At 38.6% G+C, this 17,054-nt stretch overlaps 1 protein-coding gene across 1 annotated transcript in view; it reads right to left on the bottom strand.

Annotated features, from left to right (window-relative positions):
• The window catches only part of RIC8B (RIC8 guanine nucleotide exchange factor B), a 36,896-nt gene that overhangs the window by 13,494 nt on the left and 6,348 nt on the right, over nucleotides 1-17,054 (bottom strand). The window contains exons 3-6 of the mRNA XM_071729026.1: nucleotides 8,391-8,999; nucleotides 5,353-5,447; nucleotides 947-1,100; nucleotides 427-522 (exon numbers count right to left, since the gene is read on the bottom strand). Coding sequence (XP_071585127.1) covers nucleotides 427-522; nucleotides 947-1,100; nucleotides 5,353-5,447; nucleotides 8,391-8,999 — 954 coding nt within the window. The remainder of the gene's footprint in view (nucleotides 1-426; nucleotides 523-946; nucleotides 1,101-5,352; nucleotides 5,448-8,390; nucleotides 9,000-17,054) is intronic.

Raw genomic sequence — 17,054 nt, 5'->3', positions numbered from 1 at the left:
GTGCTCGAGTCCCTTCACCAGCCTGGTTGCCCTCCTTTGGACCTGCTCCAGGACCTCGATATCCTTCCTGAACTGAGGGGCCCAGAACTGGACACAGGACTCGAGGTGTGGCCTCACCAGTGCTGAGTACATGATGCATAGTAATTCACATGAACACCAACTTTGCAATAAGCCTAACATTATTATTTAACAGTCTTTAAAATGCTTTGTGGAACTTTGGAACCATAGTATCCATTGCTTTACACGACTGAAAAAATATTTCTGTTGCTGCCAGTGACATAGCAGAAAAAAGTACTGCAGAGAACTTCGTGGGTAATTTAATTCAAAATCATACGTGCTTTTGAAGTACCAGTGCCTTGCACTGATGTGCAAACCTCAGAAAGTTCATTAGCTTCATATGCAAATTTTGATGAATATTTGACTTACCTGAGCTTTTATAAACTTCCTGATATTCCTATGAGTTCGGCAGCATTCAGTTAATAAACTGAGAACTGGAGTGAGACCTTCTCTATAGCTGCTTCCCTAAAATAAAACCAAACACAAATAAAGCACTTAAGAGCAAGTTTTCCTTTTCAAATCCTATGAACCCTTCAACAGAGTCCCACATGAACTTTACACAGCCATAAATAAAGAGCCAAATGTTCATCCTCACACAAGCAAGTATGCTTCAGATATTAATCTGAATTTGCTCTCAATTTTGAGGTATTTCACAATCTGGAAGCAAGGACATCTATAATGATGCTAAATACTGCCTGGAATTTACCAACTTAGAGATCATCAGTTCTAATAAATATATCATCCTGATGCTTCACCAAGTTCATTCTGCATTCAACACTGCTCTTCTTATTTTTATTAATGTTATTTTCCTCATTGAAGCTTTACATACAAGCATGTTTTGCTTTAATGAAAGAAGGCCCCTTTTGTGAAGAATTTTTGCAGCCCATACCTTGTCTATTCTCTTTTCCATGAAATCCAGTAGAATTTGAATTGCTCCCATATTCATATTATTGTATTTTATATCTGTTTCCTCTTGAGATGATGGACTAATAAGAACATCCAAGCAAGAAACAGGAACATTGCTTAAGAGATTGATTGCATTGCTGAAACAGATTTAAAAAATTCATTATTCATTTGTAACAATTAAAAACAGAGTACAACTCACCATGAACTGTTAGTACAACTGCAACCAAAAAGAGGCCCTGCAACTCAAATAATGCTTTATTTTCTGCTCTCCATTTTTAAAGAAGGTGGCATGCATTAACACCTGAGTGCTGGCTCTTGGAACAAAGCAAAAAGAAAGACTATAGCTCCAAAAGCTATCCTGCAGCACTGCATTGTTACTTCCAGCCCCCACAGTATCCTGTCCCATAGACAAGGCACAGATTCCAGCAGCATGTTACAGCAGCTGATCCTGCAGGACAGCAGGGGGAACTCTCACATTGATTTGCAGCAGTCAGGAGTTTTTTTCTCCTTGAAAACTTAATACCTTTGACAACACATCCATAGTCCCATCATTAACGTGACAAAGTATACAAAATATACAGAAAATATTTTCTCCTGTAACCATGGAACTTCTGCAATTCCCTGAAATATCTCCACTATTACTCAGCTTTTAGTGTACAGGAAATACAGAAGACTTTTAACACAGTAAGGAAAAAAAAAAAGATATATCATGCATCATCTTTCAGTAACTGGCAGTCTTTGCATCTTCAAAGCACAAATCCAGGAGCCTCCCAAATATCTGTTAGGTGATTTAAATGGGACCACAGGGTCCCTCTTCCTGCTCTTTTGAAGAAGATGGAACAGACTTTGCAAGAGCCTCTAGTCTGGTTCACATCCTTTAAATTTGCTATCTATCCTGTTCTCATTTATATAGACTCAGGCCTAAATTATACAGATGCTGCAAAAATTAGAATTCTGTCCTTGTTTACCTACTGATGCCCAACTAAACTTCCAAATGGATATATTTAGAAATACTACAGAATTATTTAGGCTTATATATACAGACCTCAAAACTACCAATGAAACTGAACTGTGATGCTTCAAGGACTGGCAAAGTGCTCCAAGAATAGAGAAAACTTTTCAATAAACTTTTTTTAACACTTTTAACAATATCTACTTAGAACCTGCCCTCACTTTTTATGCTTTTAATACAATTCTGACAAAGCATTAGTAAAAGAGAAAGTGAAACCATGGCAATCAAACATAATAGGATTTCTAACAAACATACTGGTTTGGGTCTGATCAGACTGGGTGGCTGTTCCACACTGTGCCATCTCCCTTTTGCTCTTTCAGCAACTGAAATTCAGACAACTTCTACTTTCTGGAAAGCTCATTCTCTTTGTTTTGTTTCTAATTCCTGTTTCAGATATGTCTTTTGTATCATGGAAATTATTCCTCTCCAATAATTGAGGAATAGTCAGAAAAAAACCAGACTGAAATTCAACAAATATTTGGTGGCTTCACGCCTTTCATCAAAAGTTCTCTTTTTACCAGTTTCTTATTAAACAACCAAGTTCCCAAACACCTACAAAATTAATTTTCTGGATCACTGTGTCTGAGCTATTCTTTTCAATAAATGAAGCCCGGCTTTCTGATCTTTGTCACTCCACTGACAGTTTTATTTGTGGTAGAGGAGTGTATGAAATTCTCCAGCTACCAGGAAGTCAGTGACTATGCACAGATCTGCACAATAGTGTTTGCATTCCTACTCCAGGGGGTAGAAATACTGCGTATATTACTCTCCCCTTTTCGGCTTCCTAGGGATCATTAATCACTGAGACATGACATCCACCCACTCATGCTCCCAGCCCCCTCCTGATATGCAAATTCGGAAGCAAAGGCCTATTTAGAGCTGCTGAATGCCTTGATTAAAACCTTGTTAGTGGGCAAAAATGGCACTCATTCTTAATATGTGCTGCTTTAAGCCATTCATATTCAAACGTTAAGCAATAACGTGACAGAACCACAATGATGACAATACCAGGTACTAAACTAGTTAAGATATTTTTATGGGTAACTTCTACTTATCTATTACAAATAGAATCACAGTGACAATCAGTACATCACAGCTGAGGGTATGCATCCAACACCTGATATTCACATAAAATAAATGCTCAACTTACACATTCAGAGCACAGGCATGCATACAATGTGCTCAAAAAGACTGCCTGAAGCCTTCATTTAAAGATCTGCCTGCAGATTTACAAACCCAGAGATGTGCAAGTGATTGGCAATTTTAAGAGACACACCTCTCTGATGCTTCAAAAAGTTTATTCTGCATTCAACACCGCTTTTATTTTATTCCATTTTTAACATTATTTTCCTAATTGCCTTACTGGTGGGCTGCAGGTGGAAAGCAGAGTGAGAAGCTGCACTCTGCTCCTGATGCACACTTCATCTCTGGCAATAAAGATTGCACGGGCAGAGCCTGGTCCACTGAACAGCCCAAATAATGACACAGTCTCATTTTTTTAGCTATGGATTGCTAACACAGGTTTACTCATTCATTATTGAAGGTCCTATCCAGAATGAAAGTGTTGCCTGACCAGATACATCAGGGGACTAAAGTGGGGCCATCTGATCCAGGCTCCTGATCTCTCTGAGGATTTAAAGGAGCATTATTTCTAACCATACCTTTTCTGTTCCAGAGCTGCCTTGTGATGAATACTCTTAGTGGAAAAGTGCATCAAATTATTCAGCTTTTATTGCACCCTGTAGCATTCGAGGACAACACTTGGTTTCTGCAAATGGGTCAACATATCTGAATCACAAAATTAAAAACCTGTGCAGTGCTCTTCTAGCTTGTTAAAAACAAACAAAAAAACCTTATTATGACAAATATCAAGACCAAATACTGAGTGCAGTACTAGACTTGCATTCCTTCTATCACCTTGAGCTAAACCAAGTAGCAATAGTCAGCTAACAGAGAAAGTTGTTTTCCCAGCATAATAGAAAGACTGATGCAGTGCAGTCTGATGGAGAACAGGAAACAACTGAAGTGACACAAGGCAGCCATAATAATTCTCATTTCTCTTCTGCTACCCCCTCTCAGAATTATGGAGAATCCTTGCCTTGCCTTGGTGTCTTTATAAGGTTCATGCAGGCAGCATCTCTGCATCAAATATCCCTCCTGACTGAAAAAAGTAAGGACAGAAATCACACCAATACCACATATTCTCCACAGATGGCTACTTCTATACTTAAAGCCCTTTGTGGACCTAATCTGGAAGTGTTTTCAAAAGCTAAACCGATAAGGACCTATGTAACACACATTCTTTTGCAATTGCACAAGATAACTGCATTTTACAGTGTGCTACATTTTGCAGCATGATTAGATCAGTCAGATTCTTGGTCAAGGAAACAGGACATGTTTTCCTGGGAGGAGCATCAGCTGTATAAATAATTCACCAGAATATCAGGCAGTCTTGCTGCCTATGTACAAGCTTAAATGCTAAGGGTTAATCTCTGTCTTCTTGGAGTTGTTGAATTTATCCAAAACTGTACAATTTTTCCAGCAGTGGGGAACTTATTTCCACAAACTCTTCCCTTAAAGGAGGATGAGGGTGCAAAACACCCACCATAACAAGAAGAGAAGACAAAATCCTGCCTTTCAGGACACACTCAGCACCAACTTTAGTCATGGCAACTTCTGCAGCAATATCCTAAATTATTCCAAATGAGTCTGCAACAGCTGAGAAGGGCTCTGATGTAGGATTTTAGTGTTCACCCATTAAGACTGTTCTCTAAGAGCTTTCCAAGATTTTAATCAAGTTCATTTAACACTTTCAAGACTGCTGGGTGTGAAAAGCTATATCTTTCTTCCTGGAGAATGCTGGTTCAGGAGATCTTCAAGAGATCCTACCCTTAGATACATGAACATCTCTGAAAAAGACGACGGTGATGCTAACATTCAGAGCTGAGAGATAGTGTGGAGTAGTGTTTGAATGCACTGTCAGGCCCTATGAACAGCTCAAAATGCATTTTTTCCATCAGCTGCTGTGCAAAACAACGTAAGTTGCATTCTGTTTCAATTTGCACTACATTTAGAACTTCCATACCTGTTCTCAGCCTCAGTTATACAGCCACAAAAAGAGATTTCAAATAAGTCAGCTACATTATTATCCATCAAAAATAACAATCTTGCTAGATACTTTCTCTCTGAAATACTGGACATGCTAAAATTGTATTTCAGACAAAAAATTTTCATCAAAAGACTAATAATACTTTAATCAAAACTAATAGTATTGTTTCTCAGATTTTTGCTTTAGATTTTAGGCAAAGTAAAATTTTCCCTATTTTTTAAAGAAGAAATAACCTTTAAAAATAGATTGGTGCTGCATTTTTACCAACCTGTGCAGCTCTTCTGTTTTGTCTTCAGTAGGGCCCGTGGTTAATAAGCAGTGTCGAAGGATGGCAGCCATGTAACGAAATTGACGAGATTCATTCTATATAAATATAAATTATGAAGATATTTTTTCATTTTGAAGATTGCAAGTGGGGGTTTCAGGTCACTAGAATAATAAAAATTAAAGATGGAAAATACCTATTAGATCACAACAACCATCCCTATCAATAAAAGGACTGTACCTTAGAGTTCACTGAACGCTCAACACAACATAACTGTTATATGCTGGACTTTTAACTAGGCCTTGTAAAAGGTGCTGGGGTCTTTTTGCCAGTTAAATGAACCTTCACTACCAGAAAATGCCATTAGAAGCATTTGCTCAATTAATTCCATTCCACTATTCCTAATATACCACTATAATCTTCCTATATTTATACTCTGTCACCCCCTTCATCCATTTGGATTATGTACATTCTTCATGTAATTTACCTCCTCCTCATTTAGACCTTTTGCTGCCAAGAGTTTCATTTCCCCCACCCAGTCCATTTGTTTATCTCACTTCTGTTCCCTTGATACCTTTTCATTAATAACTTCTCTCAGCAACCTTATTTGCCCTACTTTTGCTCTGCCCAAGCAATTCCCCCTTCCAGTCTCCCACCACATATCAGCCACACAAAGTACACAAGTAACTGCAATCATTTAACTCTGTGTATCATTGTCCCAGTCCTTTTTCATTAGCTCTTCTTGGCATCCATCATATGTTCTGGTGTGTTTGACCTAGCACAAAGCACCCCAGTACATCTTTTGTAACATCAGCATCCAAATCTGCCAACTGTACCACCTGCTGCTCTTGTCTGTCTTTGCTACTTTGAAACCATCATTAAATACTGGTGTTCCAAGCCCTTCCTCTTCCCTCTTAAGGTGGATCTCATTTGGTTTTCTGCCCACATGCCTAACCCCTCTGCTCTGCTTTTATTTTCCATCCTGTTTGTAATCTCTTAAAAATTAAGTTTGTAATTACTGTTTGTAATCTCCTTGAATTCCGCATCTTCAGCCCACTTAATTACCACGCTGTTTACTCTTCTTACAGATCATAAGTATTTCCACAGGGATACTTGCTAAGCAGAATGTCACCTAACATATCTGGCCAACAGTTTACAAGGACTATAGAGCTCTTTAAATTAAAGGTTCCTTGCTTTCAGGAACTTCTAGCAAAAATTTACCATATAAGCTTTATCTCAAAATATCAAATAAGCTTCTCCCACCCCAGAATGACTTAAACTCTCATTGAAATAAAATAAAATGAAAAAAATTTTAAAAAACAGCTTACTAATTCCAGAATTTCCTACAATCTGAAGGAAATTTTCTGATGGCTGAAATTTTCTTGGCCTCTTTAGGGAGGAAAAGTTTTGTGGGACAAAACCTCCCTCTTTCCACAGACAGCAGCCACACAAACACTATCACAAAATGCCACTGCTGCATGCCACTTCCAGCCCACCTTTCTGTGCTAAACTGGCCCCTTCATTCCCCAAGATTCCAGCATTTTGCATACTATCTTCAAATCTAGATTTCAGGAGCTTACTTCTCAAAAGGTGAACACGTTACACAGCTTCTTTTTCCAACTTACACTTGATATGATTTCCTGCACGCAGGTGACTCACAAAAAAGATAAATCTCAAACTCTGAATAAGTAAATATTCATATAGCTGTGTTAAGAGTTTGACTGTGGGTAACTCTTCTTCCTCAAGTTTCTACCTCCCAAACAATCACTTGCCTATACAAAATACTTTCTCTGACAAAGTTGAAAGGTACTTTTAATAAAGATCTAAGTCAGGAATATAAACAAGAGCGAAGTCTCTCCCTTGAAATTCCCTTGAATGATTTTTAATACCATTCACTCAATCTTAAATTTCAGGATTTCTTATTCAACTTATCCTTGAGATATTAAAGCATAATAAACTTCAGACTTTTCTCAAATTTTACATTCCTTAATGTTATGATTAATATCTTCTTCGCTGTTTAGTCTAACTCACTAAAAAAAAAAAATTTCAATTTTAACTAATGTAAACTTCTGCTTAGCTTACTATGCTGTGAATTTACAATGCTCAGTTAAAAGAACACCGTCCATATAATGTAGACTCAAAAGAAAGATTCCCTATATGATTCTATTACTGTAGCACAGACTCAGGTTATCTAACAAAAATGTAATTCCTATAATTTCTGTTTATAAATTTAGGTTTTTAACATGGGAAGAATATTTGTCTAAGAAAAAAAAAATCTGATGTCATGAAGAAAACAAGGTAAGTCTTATTCGTACGAAGTAACAATGATAGTGCATTTGGTTCTCACACCTGACCTCATCTTAAAAGATCACATTTAAGTGCAAACCTGGTATTGGGAGGATGAGAGATAAAGATACTGAAAATAGCACCACTCTTGCTTTACAGTTATTTGTTAAAATCAGTTCTCAATCTCCAGAGATGTAGCCATCTGATATGCTGACATTAACAAGTTTTTCCTAGCCAGCTAATTATTTGTGAAGATAATTCATTTTCTTTTGGAAATCTAAGACTCATAAAGTAGCCTTCTTTGCATTTTCTAATTTGAAAACATATAGTTCTAACTTACATTACATTCTCTTTATTCTCCCCTTACACAGAAAATGTATGGATTATTAAATTTTTTTGCCAAAATAGTAACAGGAACAAAAAAGTTATTCTGGTGTTCAAAGCAATGAGCATTAAAGACTCAATACCTCTTGAAAGCCAAAACTCAAGACACGGCCCATTCAGAATTCTGACAGACAAATTTCCTTGGACTGGTTTTGCAAATAGTGAAATGATGATGCAAAATTTCAACACTACCTTAGCTGCTGTTTTGAAAAGTGCATTCATATTCCACCAAAGTGACAGTAGCAAATGTTTTTAAACCCTTCCTCTGGGGTTTGGACAACAACTGCCTCTTGTGTATCGATCTACCTGCTAGTTCTGGCTCTTGCAGAATAAACAAACACAATTCAAAAAACACTTCATCTCAGCCTTACCTCACTGTGGACATTCCAACTGTCAAGTGTTACATTAAAAAGAGCCTTTAGTGCCTCAATGGCACAATCTGTCTCTTGCAAAGATAGAGGAGGTCTGTCACGATCTTCTACTGCTTTATATTCTTCTGTCCATCTTACACTCAGGGAACTTTCCAAAGCCTGAGTTAAAACTTGAACCCCTTGCAGTTCCTTACGCAACTGTGATCTAATGTCTGTGTGCAGAAGTGACAAGAGGAAGAGGAGACGCAAATCAAAACACTTAATGTCATCAACCAACTGCTGGTCCTTGCATTTTTCCAGGAGATTACAGAGCATAGCTGCGAGATTCAGTTCCAAACTGAGCTTCTGGGCAACAGTGCTATTAAAAATTATGTTACAGAGGCATTTTAAAGCTTCCACTATAACAGGAAATTCAGACGCTCTCTCCAAAGGATCTTCCACAGTGTCCAGCTTTGCCAGTCTCATAAGGATCTGCATGTTCCTCTTCGTGGTTACAGGCACTAATACCTTCTTATCCCTGGAAAGAATCCGTAGGGCCTCCAGGCAGGCAACTTGACATGAAGTTTTGGTGTCTTTCTCAAGGATGTTTAGAATTCCCTCACACAGTTTCTACACAGAACAAACAACAAAGAAACAGTTTTAGCATCAAAATATTAGTGGCAATGGGAAGCTACTTTTGCTAAGCTTCCATGGAACTTTATAGTTTTCAGCTGACTTGAGAAAATAGGTATTCTGTATTGGCTCATCAAAATATAAACTATTTCATGAGACACCCAAAGATCATAAAAAGCAGTAGTCCTCATGGATACAATCCAAATACATCAACATTTGCAAAAGCATTAAGCCAAAACGACAGATGCTATCCACAACTGCCAGTTACAAAGTTTTCATAGAATCCTTACTGCTGGAAAAAAACCTCTTAAGATCATCAAGTCCAACAGCCAACCCAACACCACCATGCCCATGTCCTGAAGGGCCAAATCTACTCCTTCCTTTACCATCTCCAGGGGTGATGCCTCCACTACTTCCCAAAGGAGCCTGTTCCAATGCCTGACCACTTTTTCAGTAAAGAAATTTTTCCTAATATCCAATCTAAACCTCTCCTGGTGCAACTTGAGGCAATCTCCTCTTGTTCATTTGCAGGTTGCTTGGGAGAAGACACCACCACCAACCTGACTACAAACTCCTTTCAGGTATCTGTAGAGCCTCCCCTCAGCCTCCTCTTCTTCTTCCCTTCTTAAACAAGATTCTTAGAGATGTTACCTCTGACATAGAAACACTGCACTGCTGGTGCTGCTTTACCAAACAAGCAAAACCTCTGGCTTTTCAACAAAATACCTCAGTGATACTTCATAGCAACATGATTGCAGAGGTAAATGTTGATCATCTACGTGCAGCTTTAGGAACTACAAAACTCCTAAGAATCTGCAGGTCAGAACAGTAATGTCTGAATTAGAAAAGAACTGAAAAAAGACAGAAAAGGACAATTACATGATCATAAGGGAGAAAATACAGGAAAGAGGAAATTGCTTGCTGAAGGTAAACTTCATATGGTGCTTATCCCTTAAGCTCAGGACAACACTACTACTCACAGGTGTCAGAGCCACAAGTATACTTACAGATTTCCAGGAAAGTGGCACTACAAACTGCTTGTGCCTCACAGCACTCAGTTCCTCCTCACCCCACAAACTTTGTGTCTTGACCATTGATATGAATAAATTACCAAAGAAGCCAGAGCAGCAACTAAGTTGAGCAGCCCAAGTGCAGAAGCCTGCTTAGGACCTGAAATTCACATAGCGGTCTCAGGCAGTCTTTGTCAACAAGAAAGTAATTAAAAAAAAAAAATAGTATAGAAGTACTAGTAAAGTCAAAAATAGTTTCAGAGAACAGTCTCTGGAATTGCACTTCTCACCACCACCACCACAATAAAAAGGCTGGGAGGAGCACAGCAGCCCATCACCCTGACCCAAAGTTCCCAACAAAAGTTCCACTTAGGACACCTAGGAAAGTTTTGTTAGTGTGATCTAAAGCAAATCTAGAAGAGACACTCCAGAAGAATATGGGAGAAAACAACACGTCTTCAACAACATTAAAAAGCAGCACCCAGATGACTGAGACCTTGGCTACATCTCCAGAGCCCTGACTAGATTAATCCATTAAGAGCATGAAAACAAGGAGTGGAGCTCCACCTCTCACTGTCACACAGGCAACTTGAGAATCTTTGTAACTGTATTATAGACACTACAATAGAATAAAACCCACATTTTACCACCTGTACCAGCATAGAAGTACTTACCATGGGAATTTCATAGACACGTACCTGGAAAAAATACTCAAGTGCAGAGTTTTCAGAATTCTTAAACATTAACTTTATGTTGCTCCCATAGATCTGTGCAACTCCCCGACTTGAGCACAATCTGCACTAAATGTTTCTGAAGGTGGCATCTCTGAAGCTTTTTTAAAAAAACACATAGGAAAAAAATTGACCAAACTAGACCCACAGTCAAACTAGCTGTCACAGCTCAGCTTCTCACAAGAGGTTTTTATTGCTAAGAAAGCTATCTCTACAATTATTTTTGCCCTGCAGGCTGAAGCAAGAGTCATGAAGTCTGTTTGATTTGGAGGAGTATTACAGAACTGAATGGACAGTTCAGAGAATGCCACGAAAAGGCCAGTTTATCCTGTTCTCTGCTTAAGCACACTTCTATTACACTTAGTGGTTACAGTCTTCCTTGTTAACATCAGCTGCTACAAGGTGATCTGTAATAATCTGTTCAAAATAAACTGCTGTGTCACCAGCTGGACTCTCCTTCTCTTCGAGAACTGTGTACCAGTACCACATTAACAACACCAGAACCCAAAATACCAGCCATCCACAAACCAAGATGCTGAATGAAGACTTTAAAGACATACTGAGCCAGACACACTGCCTTGTCAGTACATAAATACAGCACAAAAACATATGTTTTTCTCACTAACAGTGCTGAAGTAGTGTTGTAGGACTTTAAATACCTAGGACCACTTAATAAATTATCTGCTCCAACCAATACTCATGGAAATTAGGGGGAGTTTCCACCCACATTTTTGTTAGCAGCAGAGCCTGTACACATCTTGCATCTGGCACTCTGGTCTTCAGGCTCAGTCAGATAAAACCTGCACCTGTACCCTCATTTGACTACAAAGAGACCAATCTTCATCTTCCGGAACTCAGACCGATTTTTATTTTCCCCTGTAAGTTGCAACCAACTGCTGCTATAAAAGTGTCACTGCAAAATGTCAAAAGCACTGCAGGGGAGATCCCAAAGGGCACCAAACTCCCACTGACTTGCCAAGGGAGGCAGAAGCCTAAGCCTTCCTCCATACATTTGACGACTATCTTTGTAATTTAATTAAAGACTATAAAAACCATCATCTCATGGCTTCTAATTTTGGTGAAAGGCAACAACAGAAAATTCTTAACCCTAAAGAGCTGCACCTAAGATACATACTACAGAGAACACATGTATTTTTTTCTTCTTCTTTGAGATTTAGCAAGCCACTCAAAAAAACACAAACCATTGATGTGTTTTTAAGGTGCTTAATTTCCTACGAGTTCCTGAAGCCTTGACTGTATACAAGACTTCACAGTATAAGCAAGACTGAAGTTTATTTTTAAAAGCAATAATTATACAGTCTTAGGTGCAATAGTTAACAACTAAGCTACCACATACTTAAGAACAGGTTACTAAGCTTCCTAGCCATTACAACACAATTTCTTTAGGATGCAAGACTCACAGGAGTGAAAAGCATGTAGGAACTGCTGACAAAATGCTCTGTAGCTAGATCCTGGGGAGCCATCAAGAGTGATTTTCAAGACACCAGCTGTAAGATTCAGTACTTGCAATACTGCTGATAGCTGGGATGGTGATCCACTGCTGGCTGATCTCAAGAACCAGAAGGAACATGGGTAAAAACAGAGCATCCAATTGCAGTTGAAGAGCTATCCATATAGTGTTTTAAATCCTATTAGGAAGCTGCCTTGGAGCCAGACAACTGAAGCAAGTGCCATACAGCCTATTTTCTGCTTTCTCCTTGACAATGTGAAGGGAAGTAGTGCTCAGAGAGAAGTGAAAGATGTGACCACCAAAGAATTATTACCCGTTTCACTTTCTTTAGGTGGCCCTTTTTCTACTGTTCTGTAGGGCATTAGCATGGCATAAACTTAGGAGCAGAGATGTTTGCGTTTTTTGTTGGAAATGAAAGCAAGTGAAAGAATTCTAGCAGTAAAGTACCTCCCCTTCCACAAAATATATGATGACTGTCCTAGTTCCAGGGGTTTATTACCATCCCCTAAATTCTTGTATGATTTTTTTTTCAATTGTACCATTTCAACATTTAGAATGGATTTGGACTTTCATCAGTCATGCTACAGCAAGAAGTGCTTTCATATACTTTTTTCCAGAAAACCAAAGTTTTTTAAACTTTTTAAAATGCAGAATGCATTAGCTGCTCTGAAATTCAGGAACTCTCAGCTTTTGTGCTAACAGCAAAGTTAAGATAGAGCAATGCACACCATCCCTCTTGTCTGTGCTGTAGTGCAATGGTAAAACACTCTAAAATGTTGTGTGTTAAAATAGGACACGCAGAAATGCCCATTTGTCATCTTGTTTTGATGAGTAAAATACTAATCCACTTTGGTCCTTTATTCCAATAGCATAAACACTTGAATCTAAAAAGCAACCCAGTTCTAGAGAAAAAGCAATATCCTGAGATACAGGAGACCTGTGTTTTCTATCTTACTCACCCACAGACCTAGTCTGTGGCTTCGGGCAAAAAGGTATCAACTATCCCTTTGTCTCCTTCCACAATCTTTGTTACCAGGCAAATGGGGAGGGGGAGGAAAAGAGAGGACCACTGGAAGTACTTATTAGCAATTGTTTGTTTATATGTTCCAGGGATACTAGATGCTTGAGAAAAATAGGATACTTCATGATCTTGCTCTTTGGTCCTGGGGTGTCTGCACACGAGGTCCTTTTTCACCTCTTTGTGTTTGAAGAGGCTTAGAAAGCACACTTGACCTATACTCACTTTTTTCAATTCACAGACCACTAAACTTTGGCTACATTGTGTCAGCTGATTTTACTGTAGCTTCTGAACACCAGACTAATAAAAAGTCTTGATGAGAAAAGGAGACAATTTCCCCTTATTTGCTTCCTCTCCTTTGGCAAATCATTCTCTTTACTTATACAGGCTTTTTGATTAGAGAAACATTGGAACAAGGGTACATATTCTCCATTCTGCAAGTATTCCAATTCAAGCAAATACCACTGTTTTCCTGAATTTACTTAATAGCATTTAATTTAGGCACAGATTGCTCAGCGCTAGAGAAGCTGCAGTTCAAAGGTGAACAGCAAAAGTTCTGCTACTTTATGTCTTATTTTCTGTACCTTTATTTTTGAATTATGCCATAGATGCTTTCATTACCAGAAGAGGTATATTTCTTAGCAATTAAGCTTAGTTTAAAGGGAAAAAAGAAACAAAACCCCAAAACAACCAAAGAACCAAGCAATTGTCAAATTGACTTGGAAATGCATGTTGCTCCTGCTCTCCTCAGTGAGCGAGCACATTAATTACAAAATTGCCAGAAAAGTCCACCAAGAACAGGAATTCTACATCAGCAGAACACAGGAGGTGTGCTCTGTTTTGTAACTATTTCATTCCCTTTTCAAGCTCTTAAGACTTCTTTGGGTATTCTAAGGCATAAATACATCCATCTTGATGAAACACCAAATGATATTCACATAGGAGGAGCCATATGAGTATGTCAGACATATGTAATTCTTAGTACATTTGTTAGGTATAACTTAAACAAAAAGCAGGCTTTTTAAAGAACTGTCCACAAAAATCAAGTGAGTCCTCCCCACTCTTCTTGAACAGCTGGAAAAGAAAAGCCACAGACCTAGCAGTGAGTGCTTGCTCACTCTTTTAGCATGGGTGAACCAGAAGCTGCCCTGTATTTAGCCTCAAGTATTATGTGCCAGAACACATAACTTACTTAGGAGAATGGGAACATCATAAGTGGTACCAGGTCAAGCTTTTCTTATCCTGCACTGGTTTCAGTTCCTCTAGAGTTCACTTTGTCTTCTGACTCACGCTTTCATCATGTTCAAATTTAATTTTTAATTAGTTGTCTCTAGAGAAGTATGTTCTTAATTTAACTCAGCCTAGTTCTGCAGCTGTTCAGTGGTGAGAATGGTTAATAAAATCAGCTGTGGTGCCAAACACAAATTTCACACAAAACTGTATTCCCCCAACAGGCTGCATAAGTCTGCTATTGTTTACTTCATCTGTCTTGCTATCTATTCCTCAAACTTATCTCCCACTGTACTACAACAAACCTGAGGATTCATAACACACTCTTCCCAATTTTCAGGTAGATGAATGGAATGTTAGTAGTAACCACAATAAACCACATGAGTTTTCATGGCTCTCAAAGGTATTTAGAAGCTTCTCTTAAAACATACATTACTCCTCATCTCAAATAAGGATAAATTAAGCATTTAATATATTTCTTATATTTTCAATAGATTATGCAAATCAGTGTTGCAGAAAACCAAAGAGAGAATACATTTTTAACAAGTCAGAGATAAGAGATTCCAGGGGCAAGGAGGCATATCTTGGAATTGCTGATCATTTCTGCTAATAAGAACAGCATTAAAAGAATAAAATAATTGTTTTATTCTGCTATTAGGTTTTAGAGTTAAGCATCCAAGGCAGTAAGAAAATAAGCTCCAGGAGTTATTTGTGATGTTAGTTCAAGCTTTCATTTTCTCTGGAAGTTGAAGACAACATTTATACATTTATAAACAACTGTGCTGAATAACGGGACAATCAGGCAACAACCTCTGGAAAGGCCATGCCCAATTTTTGCCTAGTCTTTGTGGACAGATGTGGGAAGGGAAGGAAGATGTACACTTGTACTCCTTGAGGATTTAGTCTGCTTTACTGAAGACTTTACTGCTCAGACTGTATCAACACTGAGAGGTTGGCCTGTTTGGCAGGAGCCTGCCAGCTCTGGCATGGCAAAAGCCCGAGTTGCAGTCTGGAACATGTGAGGGTTTAGGCTTGACAACACTTGACAGGCAAGGTGAGAAGCAGGCCCAATAATCTGTTAGCAGAACTTCTGGAATTAATACCTGGTTCAGAGTCACAGCAAGGTGACATTCTGTGTGGCAGCACTCCTTGCCATCCCCACAGAACACTGAGAATCTTTTGTAACCTCTGTAACCCAGGGGTGAAAGAAGGGATTTAAAAGGAGTGATGGGTTTCACTGTCTTGACATAAACCTTAAGAGATCTGAAAACTGAAAAATGCTGGATGGGAATAGGCAGGACTGGAGGGAACTGGAACAAAAGTTTAGCATCAACGAAGGATACTCTAACTTTCATTCTTTTACAGACTGGTTACTCCCTTGAGAGGTTTCAGTGAGGTCAGAACAGTAACAACAATTTAATACTGAGATACCACACAGTGTGTCCACAGGAGCACTAGAGCTTAATTTTTTTACAGGACACTTGCTAACAGGATTTAAAAGTTTGCAACCAAGTTACTGGGAGAAGAAAAGTTCTGTGCCTTTGTGGCTGCAGGAAGCTTCAGATCTCCCAGAAGTGTCACAGCACCACCAGTATTACAAATAATGAGGCTCTTCTGAGATTTAGTGCGTGACAGCATCTTGCTCCATCAACATACTTTAGTACTTCCATCCTTCCAAAGTTCAAATATGGTACAGTCCACAGCCTTAAGGAATCTTCTCACATAATGAATTTAATTAGGAGACAAACTTCCACAAGATATTTGCAATGATTTAACACCATATATTTCAACATCTTTCAAATATGCAGCAGCAATGTAGGGGGAAAAGACTGTTTTGGCCATTTTCTTCCCACTGAAGGAGGCCTTGAATTTTAGATCCACTGCCTTCAAATTGAACCTGAACAATAAATCAGGAAAACTCATCTCAAATTGTAAAGGCTTAGTGACCCAACACAATAAGCCAGAGGCAGCAAAATAGAAACCAGATGATGTAAGTACCACAAGATGTGAAGCAAACAAAACATAGGGAGTTGAAGAGGAAATCTGTCAATCATGAAGTCCCTACCACTTCAGGTAAGGGTATAGCTTGTAATATCCTTACATTTGATTGCTACTTCCTTTTTATCCCCTTCCTCCCTCAAGCTCAGCTTCTTTATCCAATTTAAAATGTCAGTCTTGCCTTGATGTCTTAGAGATTTACTTTTTCTGTTATGTCACCTAGGCAAATAATGCTGTAGCTCCCTCCAGTTGCGGAATGCCTTGGAAAACCCAGGAATCAGTAATGATGGATGTTTTCAGGACACTGTGCTGCAATCTTCTTACCATTTTAAGTCTGTAAACAGCACAAATGTGTTGCTACTTCAGAAGCAGGATATGGGATATGGACAACTCAAGGTATAAATAATAGAGAACAAAGCTATCAAATGATGAGAAAGTGGTTCTAAAAAAAGCACTTTCCTTTTTGTATTAGGACATGTAAGGCTTGAGCTCAAGTGTCCACCGTGCCACATGGAGAGGGAGATACTACACCTGAAACCTCTCTGCAAGGTGACTGTTCAGTCATGTTATCAAATACTCATTTTCTGGAGTTCA

This window comes from Heliangelus exortis, chromosome 1 (genome assembly GCF_036169615.1).
Source record: "Heliangelus exortis chromosome 1, bHelExo1.hap1, whole genome shotgun sequence".
In the NCBI taxonomy this organism is placed as follows: domain Eukaryota; kingdom Metazoa; phylum Chordata; class Aves; order Apodiformes; family Trochilidae; genus Heliangelus; species Heliangelus exortis.
Note: the sequence above shows the minus strand (reverse complement) of the source record. Positions and strands in the feature narration are given on the sequence as shown.